Below are 27,547 nucleotides of genomic sequence, written 5' to 3'. Positions count from 1 at the left end.
ACCAAGAATCATACTCCAGGATTGAACAGGGATCAGTCATCAAGTTTTTGGTTGCTAAAGATTCCAAACCAGTTGAAATTCATAGGGGAATGTCAACTGCGTATGGTGCCACTTTTTAGCTGAAAAAATATCTGAAAAAAATGGCACAAAGTTTGGCGATGAAGTCAAAAGTGTTGTGAGCGACTGGCTGAGACATCAGTCCAAAGGTTTTTACGACGAGGGAACACGGAAGGTTATGCACAAATGGGAAAACTGTGTGTGACAGTGCTAGGAGACTATGTTGAAAAATAAAAAGTACGCTTCTATCTGTGTAAGTCCACATACTGAAAATTTTACTCTAGTTATTGAATGACCCTCGTATTTGTCTCAGGGCTGATTAAGGAGTGCAGACTTATTGTTGCCTGTAGCTTCCAAGTTAGCCAGTAGATGGCATGCGCGCTCTTTGGGTGCGCTAATGTCTCTGAGCTGAAGAGACATTTGGTTGTAGTTCAGTTTGAACTTGTTCACTTTTGTTTATCCAGGTACGTTGGCATCATGGCGTTGAAATGAAAAGACAAAATTTGGGAGTAAATAATTTTTAAAAAATCCTATGAACATCTTTTTAAAAGTCACACATGCAAAATCCTGTTTAGTAGCCCTTCCTGAATTATTATTATTATTATTATTTTTTTTTTTGTTAAGAAAAGTACATTGTTTACAAGTACATCAGTTGTATTACTGGGCCGCAAATTTAAATTGTATGGCATATTGGTTGTATTACCATCTCAAGGAGAATGGTCCCACTTTGGTGCAGATGGAATCATGTGCATATCTCCCAAATTCATTAGCCGCCTTGTGTGGTGCGCCACTGCCCTTGACACTTGGGATATCGGGAAATAACCCAGTATTATCTCACTCCCTTGGTGTAGTTGGTACTTGCCTTTTTAGCCCAGTGGCGTCGAATCATTTTTTCTACCCTCAACAGTTGATAAAGTCTTTCATTTGTGGTCCAGCCTGGGTCTTACACGTTTGAATGACCTTTTTGTGGATGATATTTTTGCCTCTTTAGCACAGCTAGTCCAAAGATTTAATATTCCTAACTCTCATCATTTTAGATATCTGCAACTTAGAAGCTTTGTTAAGAGTATCATACCGCTTTTCCCAAATAAACCTCCTACAACAGTTTTAGATGATATGTCTTTAGATCCGACAGAGAAAGGGGGAATTAAGCGCATTTTTAATCTAATTTCTCATTTGGTAGCTCCGTCCTTATCCAGAATCAAAGACCTGTGGGCACAGGATCTTCAAATACCAATCGGAGAGGGACTGTGGTCTAAGGTTTTGGGTAGGGTACATAATTCATCTATGTGCGCTCGTCATGCTCTGATTCAATTTAAGGTAGTACATCGGGTACACTATTCTAAGGTAACATTGTCCAGAATCTTTCCAGAAATCAGCCCTTTGTGTGATAGGTGTAAGCTGGTGGATGCAACACTGATCCATATGTTTTGGTTTTGTCCGAGCTTAGAAATATTTTGGAAGGGTATTTTTGAAGCCCTCTCCCTAGTGTTGGGGCTCGGAATCACTCCTGATCCTTTAATATCAATATTTGGAGTTTTACCGGAGGGTCTCTGGCTGCCTACTTGGGGGTGTAGGGTTATTGCATTTACCACCCTTTTGGCACGACGTTTGGTTCTTTTGAGGTGGAAGGAGGCTGCCCCACCCAGAACATCGCATTGGATAAGGGATGTGCTGATAAACCTTAGGCTCGAGAAAATCAGATATATTCTTCGCGGTTCTGAAAAGAAATTTTACAGTACATGGGGACCTTTTCTTTCATTTGATAACACCGCTACACAAATACAGAATGCCACATGCACTGTTACTGTATATTGTTAATTTAGCTATGGGGGATGGGCAATGGTACGGTCGCTTTCCATTCTGCTCCTATTTGGTGGGACATTTGAACGTATTGCACTGTATTTTGATTCTGTAACTATTATGTATTTTCTTTCTATGGCTCTCTGGACATTTACGATTAGACTTGGACTTCATGGTTGGCTGTGTTTGATAACTTAGAGTGAAACATTTATTTATTTATTTTTGTTTAAGTTTGGGGAGGGGGGTTGTTCTGTATTTTTGTAAAACCAATAAAAAGAAATTGGAAAGAAAGAAAGAAAAGTACATTGTAATCATTTTGCACAAAATGTTTCCATGTCACATGCTTAAAATTTAACAGGTAGTTTTCAATTTTGGCAAATTTGCTGAAATAGGCCATACTCTAAATACAAAAATTCAGTGAGTTGAGTCTTTACTTCACTTAGAAATCAGTTTCTCCTGTTAAGAAATACAGCAGAAATCCTAAACATTTGCGTGATGCCGAACTGCAAATCTATATTCATTTTGGGTGTAATCAATGCCTATCAAGACAGGATGCTCAAAACGTTTAAATGAGCCATGGAATTGGAAAGAAAGTCAGACATTTTTGTCTGTAGCAGCCATTTGAGACTCCTAGTAGAGAATTTGCTCCAGGTTGTCGTGATTGGAAGCAGGAGAAAATCCGAGCAACACAAATGTGTAGGCAATGCTAAAATACACATTGCTGTCTAGTTTGGGTGGAGCACGGCATGAAAGTTATCATTTCACAGATTTGCGGTAAAAAGGAAGTTAAAGTTTCACAGGAGTGTCTGTTACTCGACCTTATGTGGAAGTCTTGACAGAAAAGATGGATGGTCCAAGGAGCTCATGGAAGCCCAGGGACGCTCTCTGACCCCTCCTCTCACCCATGACGAATAGCTTCACTGCGGGCAGATGGGACTGCTATGTCCGACTGAGACGCCAAAGGAATGGGTTGTTAAAATCTCCCGTGTCCCACTCCCCTCTAACTATTTCTCTAATTTGACTTTACAGTAGGGAAGAATGTCAAGTCTGTGCATCATCATGCCACTGCCACTGGCTTTTGCACATTGATGAGCAGTTGGACTGTATTAATCACTTCAGCGTTGTTAATGGCAGCTCTTTTAATTTTCGTCTAGTCTTAATCATATTTTAGTCATTTTAAAATGTGTTAATCTTCGTCTAGTTTTTGTCCACGAAATCTCATAAAAATGTTGTTTAGGTTTAGTCAGCGATCACGCAAAATCTTTTCCAAAAAAGTCCCAAAATTGAATGTGTCCAACAATTTCGAATCAACATTGACAGACGAGCATATGTTGTAGTGTCCACAAGGACAATGCCAAATTCGTGATGACAATACACTAGGGCTGTCAAACGATAACAATTTTTAATCGAGTTAATCACAGCTTAAAAATTAATTAATCGCAATTCAAACCATCTATAAAATATGCCATATTTTTCTGTAAATTATTGTTGGAATGGAAAGATCAGACACAAGACGGATATATACATTCAACATACTGTACATAAGTACTGTATTTGTTTATTATAACAATAAATCAACAAGATGGCATTAACATTAACATTCTGTTAAAGCGATCCATGGATAGAAAGACTTGTAGTTCTTAAAAGATAAATGTTAGTACAAGTTATAGAAATGTTATATTAAAACCCCTCTTAATGTTTTCATTTTAATAAAATTTGTAAAATTTTCAAACAAAAAACAAACTAGTAGCTCGCCATTGTTGATGTCAATAATTACACAATGCTCATGTTGCTGAAACCCATAAAATCAGTCGCACCCAAGCGCCAGCAGAAGGCGATAAAACACCCAAAAACACAAGTAACAAGTGGTCATGACACCGTGCTGTCTTTTTAATCTGTTTGAGCGGGGCATGTGCGTTAAATGCGTCAAATATTTTAACGTGATTAATTAAAAAAATTAATTACCGCCAGTTAACGCGATAATTTTGACAGCCCTACAATACACACACAGGGCGAAAACAATATTTTTAACTAATTAAACCCACGTGGATGTTACAAACTGTATGGAAAAGAAACAAAAAAAGTTGCCGAGATTTTAAGACAACTACTGCCACGGTAAATTCTAAAGCTAACGTGAATGCTATGCTAACGCTACAAGTTACATTCAGTGTGTCATGATCAATCAGCACAGATCTTTAAAGACTAAAGCAACGATGCATATTCTCTCTTGCCAAGATAAGATCTTACAATGTGATTTAAAAACGTAAAATGGAGCGCGGTAGGCATCTGCCGGTATAATATTCTGACGGTATCATGACCTTAAGAGAAAAGATAAGTTTCACGGAATCACTGTATTCCAGTTACAGCTCTAAAATGTTTTACTTTGAGTTATCTGGGTTAAAAAAAAATCAAAAAACTTTTTTCCATTGAATAGGATTTTTATTTTTTTAAACATTAGCAAATTGGAACATAAGTATAATGTTAAGTTAAAATTAGGGCTGTCAAATGATTAAAATTTTTAATCGAGTTAATCACAGCTTAAAAATTAATTAATCGTAATTAACCGCAATTCAAACAATCTATAAAATATGCCATATTTTTCTGTAAATTATTGTTGGAATGGAAAGATAAGACACAAGACGGATATATACATTCAACATACGGTACATAAGTACTGTATTTGTTTATTATAACAATGAATTAACAAGATGGCATTAACATTAACATTCTGTTAAAGCGATCCATGGATAGAAAGACTTGTAGTTCTTAAAAGATAAACGTTAGTACAAGTTATAGGAATTTTATATTAAAACCCCTCTTAATGTTTTCGTTTTAATAAAATTTTTAAAATTTTCAATCAAAAAATAAACTAGTAGGTCGCCATTGTTGTTGTCAATAATTACACAATTGTCATGGTCATAAAATCGGTCGCACCCAAACGCCAGCAGAGGGCGACAAAACTCCAAAAAACACAAGTAACAAGTGCACATGACCCTGTGCTGTCATTTTAATCTGTTTGAGCGGGGCATGTGCGTTAATTGCGTCAAATATTTTTAAAATATTATTTAAAAAATTAATTACCGCCCGTTAACGCGATAATTTTGACAGCCCTAGTTAAAATTAAAAAATATATATATGTTCTAACAGCCACAGCTCAACATAATTACCATCAGAACAAAAATGATTGAACTATTTTCCATAAAATGCACATGTACGTGCGCATGACTCGTATCATGTTTACATTATACACGCACTCTCTTTCTCAACGCAAAGTTTTCAGAGAGGAAAAAAACACCATGCTTTACCACCGCTAGACACACTAAACACGCTGGAGTTAACTCTCGTAGCTTGTGGTCAGACTGTCGTGATATGCAAAAAGTCACATTATCGCACGGTAAAACAAAATGGGGGCGGTAATTTTCCCAGCTGTGATTTATCGCCACGTGCGTGCGTACATACATTTGTGCGTGCGTGCGTGCATGTGCTGCGTGCACTCGGCACAAGTGCATGTTGATTGCATATTAGACTCAAGTAGCTTTCACAGATGTTTATTGGCCATAAACACGTCATAGAATTAAAGTTCAGACATACAAAATAAGGAAACTCTTCTATATTAAACATTGTAAAACGTTAGCATTGCTACATTGAGGCTAATGGAAAAAAGACAATATGCTAACCACTTTAGTCTGCTATAAAACATTGGCGGTCTTCTCAACAACGCAAAATTGCCGTTAAAAGGTGACACTTCAAACATGAAAACTCGCTGGATTAAAGAATTTGCAAGTGATGCGAACAAAAGGTAGAAAAAACTATTAATGATACTACATGCATGACGAAAGCGAAGTGCACTTTGATTTTGTTTCTTTTTACGAAGTATAAAGCTTACGGTTCGTGGCTTAGCAAAAATACCTCCTGTGGACATTTCAAAATAAAAGCACATCATGTTCTGATTTCTGGAGGCAATTGCATATACTTAAGATTCTACTCCAAGAATAAATTTAAAATGACACCCATAATGAAAAATCTGATTGGCAATGATAACTTGATGTCGTAAATGATAATAATTTGGCTTCAAATTTGTTGCATGCACACTTTGCAGGACAAGATGACAGTCATTTTGGATAAAACTAACACTTTTAATGGGCTCTAATTGGTAGACAACAAAAATGACCTTGGGTTTTTCACCTATTTCATATTCTGCACCTAACTAGCTTTTGAATAGGTGATTTATTAGGATGTATTGTCTTTATATTCGTGGTTGAATTGGTTGGAAAAAAACACAGGCAATAATATCACATATCGGCAATAGTTATGACACAACACAGTCCCTGAAAAAAGTATTGTTGCTTATTCATTTTGTAGAAACAATTGCTAATAACCTGACTTTTAATTAGGGATGTCCCAGGTTTTTGCACTTCCGATCCGATACCGATATTCTTTTGCACTTCCGATCCGATACCGATACTGGCCGATACCGATACCGGCCTATCTGAGCATGTATTAAAGTTATTTAGCCTCCTTACTTAGTTGTCAGACTCATGTTGAAAAGGGTTTTAGTACTCTTGATAACAACTAACCAGCTGAATTAGGTGAGTTTGAATAACACACAATGATTGGTAACAAGAAACTGACCTGTTTATTCAGTGACAAACACAAAACATTATAAATAACAAACAGAAATGGCATAGTCAGTAAAACATGCAAATAATATTGTAAACTGTCAGTGTAAAATACCACAAACCCCCCAAGCTATTAGATGCTTTTAATGTTTCGTGCATTAGTTACAATAATTGTATAAAAAGCCTCTCAGGTTTAAATAAACGACTATTTCAGTATCAAGTTAACATTTTAAAACGGTAAATAAAATACTCAAGTCCCCATTCTGTATCAGCAGCTTTAAACTACATTCAATTAATTTAATTTTGCGCATCAACTGTTAAAGTTGTTAAAATTGCTCCCGTTATTCCATAATTTCCCTTCTGTATACTTTTAACATGTGAAAGTTTTAAAACTGTTTTGAAGATAGATTCAAGTCAAGATTTTGCCGATTTAGGAGTATTTTAGATAAAAAGTTAATTACGTTTGCTTGAAAGGTTCACTACAACAGCCTACAAGGGAAGTCTCCTGCTTTAAGATGGCGGCTGTTTACGAACGCATGTAGTTTTTAATGCACGTGTTGCTAACGGTGTCGAGTCTGTCATTTTGCATCTAGTTCTACATACGTATGATATCGATTAGACAAGCATGATGGACGTCATTGCGTCCCGAAGACCGCGCTGTGTATTAGTTCCGCTTTACTTGACATATTTCAATAATCGGAATTTGGATGTTTGTGAATTGTTCCCAAATCTTCCACGGCCGAATCGCTGAAGGATGTAATGACGTCTGGGCATGTTGTGCCATGGTTCTAATGCTGCGTTCCAGAAAAGTGGGATGTTGGACTTTTCCGACCTCCGACTAGGAAAATATCATTGGAACGCCACTCGAACTAGGAGGTCCAAGTCGCGAAGTCGGAGAAAAAATAACTACCCCGACTTCCAAGTTGTTTCAATCTGACGTCACTGGACAAAATGGCGCTCAAGAAAACGTATTGAATGATAACACAATAATGAAGTAAATCAAGTTTATTTGAGACGCCATGTATTTTTTCTCATACAGTGAATTATCTTTGTTGTGCTATGTTTTTATATTGATGATCAGCAAAGGATGTAACTAAAAAAAGGCAGTTTACAGTGTGGGCAGTAACGCAGCCGTCGTTTTTCCTCTACTATTTGATCGCTTATAGGAAGGCAGGTTCGCTGGAGGTCAAAATGTCTTTGGATGGCCAAAATAAAACACACCTCGTCGCGATCAGCCATCTTTGTTGTTTACATTTGCTTGGAACGCTTTGAGGTCGGAACTGGTACCATCCGAGTGGGATAAATCCGACTTCCCACTTCTCTGGAATGCAGCATAAAAGTGTTGGATGATGCGTCTTTACTCATGAGAGATAATAGCTCGTCATCCAGAATGAATTCTTCGGCAATGACTCTTGTTATTCCCTGGGCTTTGGGACTGTCGCATGCCAGTTTGTGTCGCATATCAAAAGTTTCTGCCAGTGTTAGTTGCGTTGGTTCTATTAAAACTTCTTACAGCTTTACCACCACGCTTGACTTTATTGTGGCATATGTTGCACTCTGCCTCTTCGTCTTTGTCGTCCTTTAAGGTGAAATGATCCCACACAGCTGACATTTTTACCAATGAAGTCTCTCGGTAAATTGGGAGACTGTAATGTAGTGTGTTGAAGGAGTGCTGTAAAATACGGACCGGATTTTAGGGAAACCGAAGCAAAAACTGGAATGGATTATGTATATCGGTGCGCTGGAAAAACCGGACCGGATTTTTTAAAAAAACTGGATCGGAAATCTGGATCGGAATTTTTCCGCGTCGGCTGATCCGATACCGATCCGCATTTTTTTGCCCATATCGGCGTCCGTAGGATCGGGACATCTCTACTTTTCATTATTCAATTGGTTTCAGAAATGGCTCATATGAAAGCTAAGACCCTCCCAAATGATGTTCAATGTACAAAAATATATTTGTTTCACTGAAAAAAGATTTATCGTTTAATCAAGACATAAAGGTCAAATTTTGGCAAGACAAAAGTTTTGTCGCCTTACAGAAAGTAGTGTAAAAATTGACAAAAAAATGTACATCAAATACAAAAATATGTTACATAACATAAGCGGATTAAGTAGTGGTGCTGTGAGTTCCCAATTTAATATTTTGTATGACTTCCATGGGCTTGAAGGACTGTGTCCATGCAGTTCGACAAGGATTCATTCAATTTTTTGATGAAGTCATCAGGAACATCAAAGAAAGCAGTCATGTATGCCTCCCAGAGTCCATCAAGATTCTTGGGTTTCGTCTTCCATGCTTCCTCTTTCATCCTTCCACAGACATGCTCAATGATGTTCATGTCTGGTGACTGGGCTGGCCAGTCCTGGAGGATCGTGATCTTCTTTGCCTTGAGGAACTTTGAGGTAGAGATTGAAGTATGCGATGGAGGACCATCCTGCTGCAGAATTTGTCCCTTTTTATGGTTAGGAATGTAAGACGCAGCTAAGATTTGTTGATATTTCAGACTATTTATTAGGGGTGTACGATATCCGTTTTTTGAAACCGATATCGATAACTTCCTGCTCCTCAAAGCCGATACCGATATCGATAACCGATAATAAATAATTTTTTAAATGCATATTGCATGAGTGTTTGAACACCTGGAGGTTTAAAAAAAAAAACAAAAAAAAACTATTGGTGGATTCAACATAGATTTGCCTTTGACCTCACCAGATTTTTCAAAATGACATGAACAAAACAGTGCGTTTCACTTCTGCACTGCACGACAGCCAGCTAACAATTAATGCACTTCCTTAAACCACAAGGCTTGGTCTTTTCTTGCTGTTATTGGAAGACCCTCGTCTTAATATTGTGAAAGTACAACAGAAAAATACACATATTCAATACTCAATATACAACAAACTGCACAATACACTTATATACACAACTATTATTGTATATGTATAGCATAGCCCACTAGCTTGAGCTACTAGCCTTAAGCATTGGCTGGCTTCTAAACACAACAACTTATGAAGTTCTGTACATATGACCCTTCACCACAGAAGTAAACATATATTGCACATCCATATGGTATAGTAAACATGAAATACTTAGACATATATTTCCGACGCGGAAACAACAGAAAACATTCACGATTGTCAATGCTACCGCTAGACACCGCATTGTGTAAGTGAATGAGTTTGTTAACCAAACTGTAACAAAAAATAGATACAGAGAATTATTCTGACCAGCAGGTGGCAGCAATGCCCCACAAATGGTCAACTGATTTCCCATACCAGCCAGCACAGTACATATTATCGGTCCTATTAATAATGTTATAGGATTTATTGGGATCACGTCATAATTCCTATTATCGGACCAATAATTATCGTGCACCAGGACTATTTATGTTGCCTTCCACCCTGCAGATCTCTCGCGCACCCCCATACTGGGTGTAACCCCAGACCATGATTTTGCCATCACCAAACTTTACTGTTTTGTGGCAAAAGGTGGATTTTTCAGATGGATCTTCCATTGAATTACACCTCAGTAGCCGCAAATATTGCAGGAGACCTACTGGAGCCCGCATGGATCTGAGATTCACTCAAAAAACATTCTTGTAAAATTTGTTATCGCGAGAGGCCTAGCTGGTGGGAAACATTCATGACAGTGTTTACTAACTTTTAATTTTGTATAAATGTGAACTCATATTGAAGGTATTGCTTCCTCGGCAGCCAGGCTTTGCAAACATGTTTTACATGTCAGTTGGCCCTCCTCCTCTTAGCCGCGGCCGTCTGTAACTGTTCTGTCGCTGAAGTATTTCCATACCAGCGATTTCGTTTTCTTCGTTGGGGGGGAAAAAGTTCAGGGGTTTCACTTCCTCCAGCTGTTGTGTAGCACAGCTAACTCACTGACACTGAGCAACAACCGGTGGGGGAGGGTTGAGCCTTACAGCTGCAAGCGAGGGATTTCTATATGCATTTTGGGACATAAATAGCTAATACCAAAGACGGAAAATTATTGCACTTTTGAAACCTTGACGTTTTCGTACCACGGTGTACCTTGAAACCGGTAATCGGCACCTGTCTAGAGCGAGTGATGCTCTGTGTGTTACTGTGCCCATTCTGTGCTCTCACACACAAACACCCCACCACACAAACACATTTCAATTTTTTTGTGTGGAGGACAGAACTTTTAAATTCCGGAAACACAATTAACACGTGCATCCATCTGCTTAGTGTCAATTGACACCCAGGTCTCAAATCCAATGAAACGATTGTTTGGGATTGTTACCTTTTGGGATTGTCTAGCTGCCATGTTGGTCCTACCGCAAAGATAGAAGTGTAGATACCAGCCTTCTCCTGCCCCCTTCACAGGAAATGATGAAAAACATGGGCCTGGAGGATAGTGGGTGAGAAAATAGCGGCAGGTGGGGAGGCGGAGTGGGCAGCATGCCCCTGATGCACAGAGCTTCCACAATGCACAATTATGTTTTTTTTTTTTTTCCTGTCGGCCTTCTGTCATTTGGTGTGACGCTTTCCTTTTGTTTTGGCACTTCAACTTGAATGACACATCTTTTAAGAGTGGGCAACCGCACTCTTTTTTTTACCCCACCAGGAGACATTGGATTTTTTTCTAGTCTGTGTAGTACGTTAGTTTAACTCATTAATTGGCTGTCAAGCAGTTGATGTAACTACTATTTAACATCTTCTCCACTAGGTGGAGCAACCTGACTCAAATTACCGGTATGTGTTTTTTTTTTTTTTTTTTTTTTTTTTTTTTTTTTTTTTTTTAATAGTCACATGGTCAGCTTTATACCTTTTACAGATGCCACCCCTGCTCTATAGGCACGAATGTGACAGTGGCATCACTGCCGATATTTGATGTTGTACTAAATTAACCATGTGGTGTCAAGTTATTCAAGTGTACCAGCTGATCCTTTAATAAAATAGAGGCCACTGAAATAGGTTCTATGACAATTCTTATGGTATCAATCGTGAATTGATACCATATACAAACATCATACCACTAATTCGTATGGTTGTTTGCAGTGGACCTGGACAAGCCCAGCGCACTTAAACCCTGCCACCATTCGACCTTGGACCAGTGGTCTAACACGTTCTTGTTTACTCCTGGGGTCATTTATTCTTTGTCATCTTGCCATAAAACTCTCAAGTTAATGAAGAAGTGCAGGCTCCATTTTGTAGCTTGCCAGTAAAAGCATGTACTGTGCCATGTCCTTGTACATGCTCCCGGGCCTCCGGAGAACCCCCTATTTTTATGGCCACAATTTAAACAATCCTCAACCCGACCTCGAGTGTTGAGGGGCTTGCTGACCTGTGTCGCCCGCAGAAGCGTAAAAGCTTATGGCTGCCATCTCCTGGCCTGTAAACACCAGAGTGACTAGCATGGGGCGGGGCAGGGGGGAGCCGAGGGGGCCCACAGCGAGAGACAAGGCCGTGAAATAAGGGACAGATGATCCCTACACAGGGGTTTACGCCCTCTGTTGCCCTCTACTGCCCTCGTTATCCCTCATGCGTGTGTGTGGAATGAAGGGATGCAGCTATGAGATATTTTAGTATTCGACAGTCCTGCTGAAAACGCTTGAATAATCTAGTACCGTATTGGCCCGAATATAAATCGGCCCTGACGATAAGACGACCCCCTCATTTTCAAGACTCAAGTTTGAAAAAAGACTTTTTGAACACCAAATTAATTTTTATACAGAAAATAATTACAGTACATCCGAAACAAATGATTATAAAAATATATTTGAGAGAAAAAGCATGTTATTTTGCCTCATTCAAGTCTTAATATTAGGGCTGTCAAACGATTAAAATTTTTAATCGAGTTAATGAGAGCTTAAAAATAATCGCAATTCAAACCATCTATAAAATATGCCATATTTTTCTGTAAATTATTGTTGGAATGGAAAGATAAGACACAAGATGGATATATACATTCAACATACGGTACATAAGTACTGTATTTGTTTATTATAACAATAAATCAACAAGATGGCATTAACATTATTAACATTCTGTTAAAGCGATCCATGGATAGAAAGACTTGTAGTTCTTAAAAGATAAATGTTAGTACAAGTTATAGAAATTTTATATTAAAACCCCTCTTAATGTTTTCGTTTCAATAAAATTTGTAAAATTTTCAATCAAAAAATAAACTAGTAGCTCGCCATTGTTGATGTCAATAATTACACAATGCTCATGATGCTGAAACCCATAAAATCAGTCGCACCCAAGCGCCAGCAGAGGCCGACAAAACACAAGTAACAAGAGGACATTACACTGTGCTGTCATTTTAATCTGTTTGATCGGGGCATGTGCGTTAAATGCAGTACTTCTCAAATAGTGGGGCGCGCCCCCCCAGGGGGGCGCAGAGCGATGCCAGGGGTGGCGCGTGTGACCTCGGGGAACATGCTTTTTTTTTTTTTTTTTTTTTTTTTTTTTTTTGGCCGTACTAGAATAAAGTGTACTTGCACATCCACTCAAGGGTGGCAGTGGCGCTCTCATTTTCAAAGTGCGCCCAGTTTTTTGAAGTAAGCAAGAGAACACGGAAGAGACTCATGAAGAGCTGGAGAGCTGTGCGCAGTTTTCGAAAGCCGTTTTCCGGCCGGACTCACGCAGCGACCCACTGTCTTCTCTGGTTCTCACGTGTCCGCCCGAGAAGTGCCATTTTCGGCTTGGGATCGTCACGACGACCGCCCTCACCTACGGTTCTCCTTCAGCCGCCGAGAATGTGCTTTTTTCGGGCCGTTTGCCTTTTGGCTTTGACATTTAATACAGTGGTAGATGATGAAAGACCACTGTTTACTGTGTCTAAAAATGATTATAGCGGACAGCCGGAAGACAAATCAATTAGGACGCCACTTAAAGGCATTAGACCCCAATATCATTGATAAGCCGCTTGGTTGTTTTTCAGCGAAAACGTGCCGAATATTGCCAACAATCGTCCCGCTTTGTCAGTGTTATATCAGTAAACCAGTGAGCACTGCTAGCATGCTCAGTGCAAAATAACCCCACACCATTGCAAACTGGAGGTGATACTGTGAGCAGCGAGCAGCGAAAATAAAAACTGTCCTTCTGTCCAAGGACACTCTTTTTTTTTTTTTTTTTTTTATCTTCTATTCAGTTTTGTTTTTTCGGTCAAATATTGTCCGCATGAGTTCATGTTTCTAATCAATTTGAATTTTTTATTATTTACTGATTTTATTTTTCAGTATCAAATGGTCAGAAATTTACCTTCAGTGTATTTTTACAGTTTGGATGTGACTTTTTTTCTTTTTTTTTAATTCAGGCAAATTGATGCGTGTTAAGTGTTTTCTGTGACAAACAAAACAATGTTAATAAAGTTATACTTTATAAGTTGATCTCTGTTATTTTCTCTAATAGAAAAAAAGGATACAATATGAGGCAGAGGTGTACTTAGAATAGTAATAATATAGACAAATGATACTATTTACAGTGGCGGCAGAGTTTGGGGGGGCGCAAGACATTTACGTCTTCCTTGGGGGGGGCGTAACAGAAAATAATTGAGAAGCACTGGTTAAATGCGTCAAATATTCTAACGTGACTAATTAAAGAAATTAATTACCGCCCGTTAACGCGATAATTTTGACAGCCCTACTTAATATCTGAACATTTAAATATGTAAAATAAAGTGCAATCACATTCGTAAATGAATGGCTTTTGGTTTTTGAAATATAAATCTATTGTGATAAAACAACAAAATTGCAATAACTGCATTAACCATCAAAGTGAAGTTTAACTGTAACTGTAGTCTTGAAACAAATCTGAATAAGGAAAAACATTTCAATAAACTAATGCTAAACTGGTTCAACTAAAAAGAGTAGCTGAGATCTGTCATGACAGAACATCGCTTCAATGATATCTGGCGCCATCTAGCGTCGTGAATGTGGAGAGTAGCTGAGATCTGTCATGACAGAACATCTCTTCAATAATATCTGGCGCCATCTAGGGTCGTGAATGGGTATAATGTCTACACCGCGAATATAAGACGACCCCCTCTTTTTCAGTGTTATTTCAATGCAAAAAACACCGTCTTATATTCGGGCCAATACGGTATTTGGGTAAACAATATTTATGCTTGGTTAACCAATAGGCTACTATAAGACGATTTTTGGTGACATAATTTCAGTGCATTCGCAGTTGGTTGGATGGCAAGAACAAAAACATGATGGCGGGCAGCGAAGATGCAGCGAACGTTTAGTGGATGATATGTCTGACAATACAGTGATCACTCGCTACTTCTCCTCGCTTCATATTTGGGGCAATCAGTCCATCGTGGATTTTTCAATATTAGAAGAAAAAAATCATAAATTGAAAAATTGAGAAACTATGGCGTAAAAGCTGCCTGTTCGCTAGCAAAAGGCAGCGAGAGCCCGCCCAACTCAAAATCCACCTTTCTGATTCGCTGGACAGTATCACTCGGGAATCTCGCAAGCTGATTAGCCGAGGTGTTTCACGCAGCTGCTCTCCCAAAAGTATCAAAGTAATACCGCTCTCTCTTGCCATTTTGTGCTTGTGATGTCGTTGAAAATGGCTCCAAAATGTCCTCCACCTGCTAAATGTTCTAGCGAATCCAAGAAGAAGATAAAAATAATGACAGTTATCGAGGAAGTTATCGGACATGCTTGATCTTATTTATACATAATTTAATGCATGTTTCTGTATTTATGTAAATATTTACATGTTTCAAACTACGGTACACACAAAATGTATGTACTGTACACACACAGAAAAAAAAAATCTCTGTCGGAGCAGGTGAATATGAGAGGTTTAAAGAATTTTTTTTAAAAAATAAAAGGTTAGTTTTTTTGAGGGGGTGCGCTACTTTTTCACTTATCGTGGCGGGTTCTGGTGCCCATTGACCGCAAAAAACAAGGGCTCACCGTATCAGCTTTACGATATACTGGTGGTTTTTCACTTTTCGAGGGTGGTTCTGGTCCCCATTAACCGCAAAAAACTCATTTTTCTCGATTAATGGGGACCAGAACCTGCCGCAATAAGTGGAAAAAATGCGAAGTAGCGCCCCTCCCCCCCAAAACAAAATTTTTGTGTGTGTGTTCAATGTATTTATTCAGATTTAGCATTGGAAAGAGATACATATATAAGAAATGTTTTTTTCACTTTTTCCCCCCAAAGTACAAAGAATAAAAAACGTTTATACATAAATGAATTGTTTTTAAGCACTTCAATTATAATACTGTAATTATGATAAGTTTTAAACATGTTATCGAATTATTTTTAAACAAGAATAAAGGAAAAAATGCTTGTCTTTATTAAATGCTTCATTGAATGAGTCCTCTCTAATCCGCTCAAGCTTCACACACAATGAGTTGCCACAGCAACTGTTTAACAAGTTAAACGATGATTGACACATGCGGCGTTAGCATTAATCGGTAACTCCTGTGCACTGCCTGACCAACAAAGAGCAGCTGGAGAGGGAATGAGACTACATGATTTGCTCGGGACAGCTCACCTGTATTTATTTATTGTTTTAATTGAAGAAAAATCCGCGATGGACTGAGGGCACGAAGTTTGAAGTGCGAAGTAGCGAGGGATCACTGTATATCGCAATGCTTAGTAGCCCAAAAGGTTATCGATATGCTCCCACCAAGAATATATATATCGTTTTTAAAAGGTGTCACTGTTTAAAAAAAACAAACAAACAAAACAAATAGGAACCAACGGGTTGCTTGCAAAATCTTCCATTAGAATAGTGCCTATGTTAGCGCACTGGCTGCCATTGATGGTGTTAGACATTCAATTAATTGTGACTGGATTGGCTGTCTAGCGCCGTCAATGGCACTGAAACCATAGCATTTACACCCAGTCTTTTGTTGGGCATTTATTTGTCACTTTTTGCTCATTTTAGGGCATTTACAGGTTACGTTCTGTTGATTTTGAGTCACTTCCTCTTCATTTGTGGACATTCTTGAGTTTTCAGTAACCCAAAATCAATAGGAAGAGATCCATAAATGCCCCAAAATGGACTGGAAATGACCCGTAAAAAAATGGATGCTTGCTCCAATTGATTTCTATGCCCGCAGCACACAGCTAGCAGCAAGCAGCTAACGTTACTGTTTACATTGACTGACGCTGGGGCGCTACTTAGCTGTGTAAACACCTCAGTAATGGCGGCCACCACTAGTGGTCGACGTTCACATATCTCTACTCGGACTAGTCTGTAGAGTAGGCAGGCAGATTGATGTGTCAAGAGGAACAGGCCAAAATGTGGTCGTTAATGAATGATTTATTATTTCTTTGCGGCCGATTGCATATGCGCCACGGGCCGGTACCAGCCCCCAGCCCGGTGGTTGGGGACCACTGGTTTAGAGCACAAACTAAATGAGATTTTCAAGAATTTCTGTGTGTAACCATGAGGAGTACATATGTGTTGGTTTTTTATTTGCAATATAAGCATTGTTAACAAGGTTGATTTCTGCAGGGACATCATGATCACCCACTTTGAGCCGTCCATCTCGTATGAAGGCCTGTACGGCGAAGTCAGGGACATGTGCTCAATGGACAACGACCAGCTCTTTACGATGAAGTGGATTGACGAGGAAGGTGTGTGTCCCGTTCAAAATCATCCTTTAACCTTTTAGAGGGCGCTCATTTAACCCATTGGTTGTCATTGATAGCGCTAGATGGTCCAATTCAGAGGGCTGGCAGCAAATGATCGCTTCCAGCCTTCCCTATCAAAATGGTTTGATCATCCAGTGCTGTGAATGGCGCTGGAAAATGACGATCAGTCTTTTTTTTTTTTTTTGAATGAATTGGATGTCTGTCGTTGTCAATGGCAGGCAAAAAAATCTACATAGTCATTTGTATTTTATAAGGTTTTTCAAAGAATACATTTATTCAATTGCAACTATAAAATTAAAACTATTTTTGCAATCTTTGCAATAACTTCAGAGGTTGAAGTGGACATGCATAGGTTAATATCTGTGGCGAATGATCCCTGTTTTCAAACATTACAATGATAGCATATATACTCACAAGGCGGCTCTATGTTCTGATTTGCAGTGCAAATATTATCACTAACAGTATTTTTCAGACAATAAGTTGAAGTTTTTTTTTTTTCCCATAGTTTGGCCGGGGTTTCGATTCGTGTAAAATTCAAATTGTTAAAACATTGTTATAGAATTTCATTAAATTTAGTGATTTGGAGTGACACTGATGGTTTGGTAAACTTGTTAGCATGTTCTTTATGCTATAGTTATGTGAAAAACACTGTTACGTGAACATACCAGCCATGTTCTCAGTTTGTTGTTTGTGTCATTCAGTCTGTTGTTTTTTTTCTTTACGGAAGAGGTTTAAGGCCACTGAAGAAGAAGAAAGAAAAACGGTGGCCAAGATTCTGAGAATAAATAATAAATGAATAAAGTGAGAATTCTGATGAGTTTAAAGTCATAATCCTCACATTAAAGTGAGACTCTTGGCCATCTTTTTTTTCCTTCAATGGCATTAACTCTTACGTTGTTCTTGGTGTTGGACTTTCTCAAGTAAAATTCCCCCAAAAATGTCACTTATACTCCGGTGCGACTTGCATGTTTTTTTCCCCTGTTCATTGTGCATTTTTTGGCTCGTGCAACTTATACCCCTTTCCCACTGGCCAAAAAACCCGTGTCAACCCACTAACAATCGGCTTTTGGTGGCAGTGGGAAAGGTGCAGCGACCCGCCTCGACCCGTGTCAATCAACCCGCCAAGCGACCCGCGTTAAAATCACCTCGGCTCTGATCCTCATGCAGTGTGAAAGCAAAACCCCAGGTCAACAGTCAACACCCTAATCTACGTGGTGACGTAGGCTAGTACGTGATGCGTCATAACAAAAAACAAAAACCATGTGCTCTAGCCCGGATCCGCATACGGCGAACAGTCGGTGTAGCAGCATTAGCAATAGCCATAACAGATGAAACAAAGGCTCTTCTTCTCTTTCTGTGACGTACACGACTCCATTCAATTTCAAACCAAAAAATTCACATCGTCTACGTTGCCTCAGCACAAGCAGAGTGTTGATCCTTTGCTGCATTTCGACCATTTTGAGGGCAGTAAAAAGCATGAAAATAGAGAATACAAACGGAAAGGAGGCTTCCATGTTGCTTTGCATTGTTTACTTCCTTGAACTGAATGAATTCGGTCGCACTTGTCGAAGCGCATCTTAGCGTCTTGACGTCACGAACCTTACGCACGGCTGAGGAGGGGTGGGGGGATAGACGGGTGAAAAAAAATTTAAAAAGACACGGCTTTTTTTTTGTCAATGGGAAAGGTGCCAAATGCCAATTGCTAATGGGTTGCATCGGCTTGGAAAAAACGCGCGTTGACCCACTAGTTTCAGTGGGAAAGGGGCATTATACTCAGGTGCAACTTATAGTACGAAAAATAAGGTTTAGACATACAGTAATCATATTGAAATTAATTTCAACTGCTTGTCCCCGTCATGTCTTTTAAATGATTTTTTTTTTTCTTTTTTTTTCGACGAAATATTTTCGTTGTCGTCATCATTGACAGAAAAAAACAATGGTTTCGGTTTCGGTTTCTGTTCACAAAGTACTGGTAAAAGTCTATACAATATTTATACAATACTTATTTTTTTAATTTTCATTTTACTATGTATCAGCATTGATAGCTGTATCTGCGTATCCCTGGCAGTAATGATTAGTACTATTTGAAATGGTTATATGAACAATTGGAAATGTAACCACAGATTATCGATAAATCCTGTCATCCATACATTTATTCATTGCCACCCATTTAGTGTCGCAGGAGATGGAGCTGTCGCATCTCTCCACTCAACCCGAAGGTCAGCCTGACAACACTAATTAGACTCAGCCGCCATATATAATCAGTGCCGTCATTAGCCTGTCTGAGCAAGAAAAGCTGCTTGATGCTCGTAATGAAGTGCTCCAGCATCTCTCCTGACATGGATAGAGCATGCATATCTCTGCCTCCTTGAGATAATGAGCAAAGTCTTACCTACGATTAGGATTTTGTTTTTTGTTTTCTCCCAAAAAAGGGCACCTGATATATATGAGCACGAGAAATGCAAACTTATTTTATTTGGTACATGCAGAGAAATTGACAAATGAAAAATAGAGAATTGAAACATTATAGATAAGAGATACAGTGCCCTCCATAATTATTGGCACCCCTGAAAAAGATGTGTTTTTTAGCTTCTAATGTTTTTTTTTTAATTCAAATAATATGGGACCTTAATGGAAAAGAGAAAAATCCAACCTTCAATACAAGTGCATTCATTCAGTGGGGAAAAAATCCTACACAAAGAAAAAAATATTTGACATCAAATAATGTGTGTCACAATTATTAGCACCCCTGATGTTAATACTTTTTGCCAACAAAACAAGGTCTGGGGACTTAGATGGCCATGGGAGGAGCTTGATTTTGTGTCTGATGAACCATTTCTGTGTAGATTTGGCCATATGTTTAGAGTCATTGTCTTGCTGAAAGACCCAGTGACGACCCATCTTCAGCTTTCAAGCAGAGGGAAACAGATTTTTATTTAAAATGTCCTTGTATTTCAAAGCATTCATGATGCCATGCACCCTAACAAGGTTCCCAGGGCCTTTGGAAGCAAAATAGCCCCACAGCATCACTGACCCACCCCCATACTTCACAGTGGGTATGAGGTGCTTTTCAGCATGCGCATCTTTCGTGGCACGCCAGACCAACTTAGAGTGTTTGTTGCCAAAAAGCTCAATCTTGGTCTCATCTGACCAAAGCACACGGTCCCAGTTGAAGCCTGGGACCGTGTGTATTTTTGTGTGAGACACGAAGAATTCGAGGGGGGCTTGCTTCGCATGCATATCAAAAGCTCCCGCGGTGCGGGACCGTGCCGATAACATCAGCACTCGTACACGTCACATTGGGCGTGCGCAGTGGTGCTACTAAACATTAAAAACAGCAAATATGGCGGCACGTCGGCTTTAATTTACTTTTTTTATAATATTTTTACTTTAAATATGTTGAATGTTTCCATTTTTGTGCCTTTTTGAACAAAAGAAAATGCCATTGCTTGGAGTGGGCAGGCATGTTGTCTTCTGGGCTGAGGAGGTCAAAGTGCATCATTCGCTGTCGCCTTGTAAATCTGCACTGCCCCCTAGGGCCTGGCATGAATACTACATCGTTTTCATGCGGAATTGCGACATTGTTAGAATGGAGACGGAACCATATAAATGCAAACATGAAATTTTTCGTCTTCTCGGAGAGTCACCATGTAAACGGCCCCCGAGATAAGGATGATGGTGGGTAAGAAAGGGTAGACAGTTGTGTTTTTAGTCTGGATTTGAAAACTGAGAGAGTTGATATGCTGCGAAGATCGAGGGTTAGGGAATCCAAAGCTGGGAGGCACAGTGACCAAAAGCTCTGGAACGGAAGGTGGCGAGACGGACACGGGGGACCGAAAGGTGGAGGATAGAGGAGGAGCGAAGTGGACGGGGGGGACACTTAATAGAGAGGAGATTGCATATGTAGGGAGGTGCAAGGCCATGGAGTGCTTTAAAGGTAATTACAAGGATCTTATAATTGATTCTTTGTTTTACTGGCAGCCAGAGAAGTTAACGGAAGATGAGGCTGAAGTGGTATGTGGTGGAGGTCCGAGTGATGAGGCGTGCTGCTGAGTTTTGGAGGAGCTGCAGTTTCTGGAGGGACTTATTTGGGAGACCGAAGAGCAGAGCAGTGAGTTACAGTAATCGGGCCGGGAAGAGACTAGACTACAGACAAGAGTTGAAGCGGTATGGCGGTTGAGAGAAGGGAGGAGGCGAGAAACATTGCGAAGGTGGAAGTAGGCCGATCTGGTGATGTCGTTGATATGGGAGTGTAAGGAGAGTGTGCTGTCGAGGATGACACCTATACTCTTAATGTTAGTGGAGGAAGAGATCGGTACATTGTTGATGGTAATAGAGAAGTTATTGTCATTAAAGAGCGTGGTGTTGTTGCCTACAAGGACGACTTCTGATTTTGAGCTATTGAGGAGGAGGAGGAAATTGGATGAGAACCAAAAGGTAATGTCTTCTAAACAGTGGATGAGGGAGGAGGGTGGAAGGGAAGAGGTTGGTTTGAGGAAATGTGGAGCTGGGTGTCATCCGCGTAGCAGTGGAAGTGAATGTTATGTTTGCGGAAGATGAAACCGAGGGGGAGAATATAAAAATAATGAAGAGGAGTGGCCCCAGGATGGAACCCTGAGGCACGCCAGCGGAGACAGGGAGGGATTTGGATTTGTGAGGGCCAAATTTGACAAATTGTGTGCGGTCGGACAGGTATGAAGTGAACCAAGATTGGGGTGTGTGGGTGATACCAAGGGAGGAGAGTCGGTCGAGGAGGATTGTGCGACAAATTGTTGAAGGCAGCAGTGAGATCAAGAACGACAAGGATTGATAATAAGCCCGGGTCAGAAGCTATGAGGAAGTCGTTTGTAATTTTAAGTAAGGTTGTTTCAGTGCTATGGAGGGGGCAGAAATTGAAACTGCTCGTAAATGTTATTGGTAATTCGGGTGTTATGGAGTCGGGATGCAACGTTTTTTTTTTTTTTTAAAGAATTTTGGAAATAAGAGGTAAGTTGGAAATGGGGCGACAGAAACTGTCGAATTTTCGTCTCGTTGTCTCGTCAGACGTAAACTGGCATTCGTCCCGTTATGTTCCATTTCCCCAAGACACGTTTTTAGCTCGTCGTCACGGCTTTGTCATGAAAAATTTGTCGAGGAAATGTTTTAGTTGTCGTCATCGTTAACAGAAACAACAATGATAAATACGCTCTCGGTTTCTGTTCGCAAAAAATTTTTTTCCCACTGAAATAAGAGCTTTAACACAATGTTGTGATGACAAAATGTGATCTCATCCCCGGTCCTTTTTTGTTAAATCAAATCTTCAAGGTGTGCCGGGCTTATGTGGTATCTACGAATATTTCACCCCGTTTCTTCCCCAACGCTTTGTTAGTGAGGTCCCACAGCTTTAACATCCGGATGCTTCGACAGGTGACCCGTGCACGGTGTCGTCTCAGCTGGAGCTGGAAGAAGCGCTGCGCCTCTACGAGCTCAACAAAGACTCAGAGCTCATTATTCATGGTGAGATGTCCCCCTCATTTTTTTCCCTGAGCATAATTTCATGGCTACACACATGTTCTTTAATGCCCTTGAAATCTCAGTAAAGGGAAAAAATATATATTTCAGGTTTTCATTTGTTCGGTCAAAGCGCTTGTACTACAAAACATATTTAAAATCATTTTTGAATCATCATTGAAATTTGGGGTGCAGTTATCGATTATTTAAGTAATCGATTCATCAATCAAATAGTGAGTTTAAATAATCGAGTAATCGGATTAGGAACTTTGAATGCGTTGCAGAATAAATTTTAGAAGATGTAATACTAAGATTGCACTTTCAAAAGAGCATTAAATGCCAATATAAAATAAAATTCCCAAGCTTTTTTTCCCCACAAATTATGCAGAATGGCACTTTCTTTTTATAAGAGCAATAAATACACTTAAAAATAATTAAAATATCTGAGTTTAGCCTCAAACGGTATTAAAAAAAATTAATAATTAATTATTAATAAATCACGATCAAAGTACAACAAAAGAACAATTGGCTAAGTTGCAGAGCAATGGTCCGCAAGCTTAAATGCTATTTTTTAACAATGCTCTTAACAAGTCGTTCAAACACAAATTCCCACAAAAACTACTGAATATACAGTGCCTTGCAAAAGTATTTGGCCCCCTTGAACCTAGCAACCTTTCGCCACATTTCAGGCTTCAAACATAAAGATATAAAATTTAATTTTTTTGTCAAGAATCAACAACAAGTGGGACACAATCGTGAAGTGGAACAAAATTTATTGGATAATTTAAACTTTTTTAACAAATAAAAAACTGAAAAGTGGGGCGTGCAATATTATTCGGCCCCCTTGCGTTAATACTTTGTAGCGCCACCTTTTGCTCCAATTACAGCTGCAAGTCGCTTGGAGTATGTTTCTATCAGTTTTGCACATCGAGAGACTGACATTCTTGCCCATTCTTCCTTGCAAAACAGCTCGAGCTCAGTGAGGTTGGATGGAGAGTGTTTGTGAACAGCAGTCTTCAGCTCTTTCCACAGATTGGATTCAGGTCTGGACTTTGACTTGGCCATTCTAACACCTGGATATGTTTATTTTTTAACCATTCCATTGTAGATTTGGCTTTATGTTTTGGATCATTGTCCTGTTGGAAGATAAATCTCCGTCCCAGTCTCAGGTCTTGTGCAGATACCAACAGGTTTTCTTCCAGAATGTTCCTGTATTTGGCTGCATCCATCTTCCCGTCAATTTTAACCATCTTCCCTGTCCCTGCTGAAGAAAAGCAGGCCCAAACCATGATGCTGCCACCACCATGTTTGACAGTGGGGATGGTGTGTTCAGGGTGATGAGCTGTGTTGCTTTTACGCCAAACATATCGTTTTGCATTGTGGCCAAAAAGTTCAATTTTGGTTTCATCTGACCAGAGCACCTTCTTCCACATGTTTGGTGTGTCTCCCAGGTGGCTTGTGGCAAACTTTAAACGAGACTTTTTATGGATATCTTTGAGAAATGGCTTTCTTCTTGCCACTCTTCCATAAAGGCCAGATTTGTGCAGTGTACGACTGATTGTTGTCCTATGGACAGACTCTCCCACCTTGATCATGGGCCTCTTGGCTGCATCTCTGATCAGTTTTCTCCTTGTTTGAGAAGAAAGTTTGGAAGGACGGCCGGGTCTTGGTAGATTTGCAGTGGTCTGATGCTCCTTCCATTTCAATATGATGGCTTGCACAGTTTTTCTTGAAATGTTTAAAGCTTGGGAAATCTTTTTGTATCCAAATCCGGCTTTAAACTTCTCCACAACAGTATCTCGGACCTGCCTGGTGTGTTCCTTGGTTTTCATAATGCTCTCTTCACTTTAAACAGAACCCTGAGACTATCACAGAGCAGGTGCATTTATACGGAGACTTGCTTACACACAGGTGGATTCTATTTATCATCATCGGTCATTTAGGACAACATTGGATCATTCAGAGATCCTCACTGAACTTCTGAGTGAGTTTGCTGCACTGAAAGTAAAGGGGCCGAATAATATTGCACGCCCCACTTTTCAGTTTTTTATTTGTTAAAAAAGTTTAAATTATCCAATAAATGTTGTTCCACTTCACGATTGTGTCCCACTTGTTGATTCTTGACAAAAAAATTAAATTTCATATCTTTATGTTTGAAGCCTGAAATGTGGCGAAAGGTTGCAAGATTCAAGGGGGCCGAATACTTTTGCAAGGCACTGTACCTCGAAACTAAATTACAAATGCATAAACATTCATATTAGCTCAAACAACACTGACGTACCTACCTTATGTTGGTCTTAACGGGAAACCGCTGGATCCCGCCATGTTGCATGAGTTATGTCATATTCACTGTTGCCACTAGAGGGCAGTGTATCCACCCAAATATTTAAAACTAAATGCAAACACTTTAAAAACCATTACAACGCCACTTACATTTAACGAATCCTCGAAGCAGCAAAATCTGATTCGAAGTTTTTTTCTAATCGAATTACTCGAGTACATCGATTAATCGTTGCAGCACTAATTGAAATTAATTTTACATTGAATTTTTTGTTATTAGTTGTCAAGCGTTCATTGTGGCGGCCCTTTAATTTATGTACTAATGTCTCAGAAAACTCAAATATTCAAGTCACACCATTTTTAAACTTTATTGTGAAATTAATACCACACATGAACATGTGTCCGTCTAGCCAGCAATCGTCCTTTTTTTTTTTTTCTGTAATGTCTGTGCGTGGGTGTGTTGTGTGTGAACGTCAGCGAGGTGGAGGAGGCATCAAGCATACGTTTGATGCGTTAAAGTGTGAAAACCACCGTTTTTCCACTCCTGACGTGCGTCTACAAGTCCGCCGGCTAATTTACGTCTATTCTTAGTCCTTTGGCCAAACAATCAAGGAGGATGCAGAGGTCGAGATGGTTGATTGACACGTGTCTGTAAACGTGTGACCCCCCCTCCAGGCGGTTAGCGTTGACAGGGTGGTAAATGTATAAGTTTTGCTGGAATTGGAGGTGAGGAGTGGGTTCAAGAGTGGAAGACAAGGCGGTGGAAGAAGACGCGGCTGAGAGACGGCGGGTTGACTCGCTAACGAGCTTCTCGGCTACGGCCCACGCCTCGCCTCTGACTCACACTGCCCCCAGTCTGGAGGTTCTTGCCTCTTTCAAACACCCACAAATACAAATGTCTGTGCGTCTTAGTTCATCTTTGCATGTCGAACAGGGAAGGGCTGGCAGTGATCATTTAATCTCAGTTCAAATGGATAGGACACCTCACACCATCAGTGGCAGTTATTGAGTTAACTACAACTGTGTAGTGTCGTGTCGTGTTTCTGGTAACTGAATTCTGCTTGAAAGAAGAAAGAAAGTGAGGTGATAATTATGTAAACTTGCTTCACTGGGATGTAATATTATTATTTAATTTCACACAACTTTTCGTATTCAAGCAATTAAAAAGTCAGTCTTGAAAAAGCTGTCACGGTTAAGTTGATGAAAATCATCAAATGTGAAATAATTGTTTTCTTTTTTTACCCATAGTGTTCCCATGTATACCAGAGAAACCAGGCATGCCTTGTCCTGGTGAAGACAGTAAGTTCAATTCTTCATTTTTTGTTGTTGTTTTTTTTACATTGCACATCTTATTCTTTTAAAGGGAAATACAACACCTAGCATAAATTACCTTCATTTAAAAGATATTTGCTCAAAATATTCAAAACAACACTATGTAACTTTTCAACCTTTATAAAATGTTTTTATTTTTGATGATCTTGAGGGAGTCAGTATCGCTTTTACCGGCACTAATTAACTTTGGGGTGGGTGGCAGGAGCCCTGCCTCAAAAATAAACTACAAATGTGCTGACAGCTTTACGGCATACGTCACTTTCCCCTTTCCCTATTCATTATAAAGACAGAAGTAGATGCGAACGTTTTCGCGCGAATTCAGCCAAGATGCAGAGCAACAAAAGAGACAAAAAGTTTTGCCCGAGGAGGAGAAAAAAAAGAGCCTACCAGGATAAAAGGATACTCAAGAATAAACATTGGCCTGGCTTTCATACACTGGCGTGACGCACAACAGAGTCTACTGCTTCAAGATGGCAGCTGTTTACTAACGCCGGCAAGTCTGTCATTTCGCATCTAGTTCTCTATACATGTTCTAACGCCGCCATCGTATGTCATTTTGTATCTAGTTCTACACTACCGTCTACGGATACACTACGGTTCAAAAGTTTGGGGTCGTTTAGACCCCAATCATTTGAACGGTAGTGTATATATATATATGTGATATCTACCGTAGGATTATGCAGCCGTATGTTTGTAGCAACGAGCAACTGGGCGTTGTTTGTAGCAGCTGTCAGCCGCAGTTAGTTTTTTTTTTTTTTTTTATCTAACGGCATGAGTTGAACATGATATTTACTCTCGGTCTGTTCCTCGTTGCGTCCCGAAGACCGCGCTGTGTTTGTTCCGCTTTACCTGGTACAATTAAATAATCGGAATTTGGATGTTTGTGAATTGTTCTCGAGTCTCCCATGGCTGAATCGCGAATAATCTAAGAATCGGAAATTTCGCACGCCTCTACTAGTTTGTGTTTTTTTTGGGGGGGGGGGGGGGGGGGAGCTTACTTTTATTGGTCCCTAACTGTCGGCCAATCACATGCATCATAGACTTCATAGTATTTAATTATGAAGTCTATCCATGCACCTAACCCTAACCTTCCCAATTCACACGAACATAAAAAAAAAATAATAATAAATTCACACGAAACGAAAAAATAGGGACCCCTAAAAGCCAGCTTTACCGTTTTTGTTGTTGTTCGTGAACTACATTCCCACATAAACATACATCGAGGTACCATTTAGGGAGAGGTATGAGAGTCATTTTTCGAGTGTCCTAGAGCTCGTGAAAAAAGAAAAGCACATTTATCAAGGTTTCGTCAGCCGTGATTGCGTATATCTGTCCGACGAAACAGCCTGATATCACAG

At 39.6% G+C, this 27,547-nt stretch overlaps 1 protein-coding gene across 1 annotated transcript in view; it reads left to right on the top strand.

Moving 5' to 3' along the window:
- Nucleotides 1-27,547, top strand: part of prkci (protein kinase C, iota) — a 111,454-nt gene that overhangs the window by 24,895 nt on the left and 59,012 nt on the right. The window contains exons 2-4 of the mRNA XM_057858223.1: nt 16,948-17,069; nt 22,494-22,583; nt 26,106-26,156. Of these exons, the coding sequence (XP_057714206.1) occupies nt 16,948-17,069; nt 22,494-22,583; nt 26,106-26,156 (263 nt within the window). The remainder of the gene's footprint in view (nt 1-16,947; nt 17,070-22,493; nt 22,584-26,105; nt 26,157-27,547) is intronic.

This window comes from Corythoichthys intestinalis, chromosome 14 (assembly GCF_030265065.1).
Source record: "Corythoichthys intestinalis isolate RoL2023-P3 chromosome 14, ASM3026506v1, whole genome shotgun sequence".
Classification (NCBI taxonomy): Eukaryota; Metazoa; Chordata; class Actinopteri; order Syngnathiformes; family Syngnathidae; genus Corythoichthys; species Corythoichthys intestinalis.
This window is presented reverse-complemented; position numbering and strand designations above follow the sequence as displayed.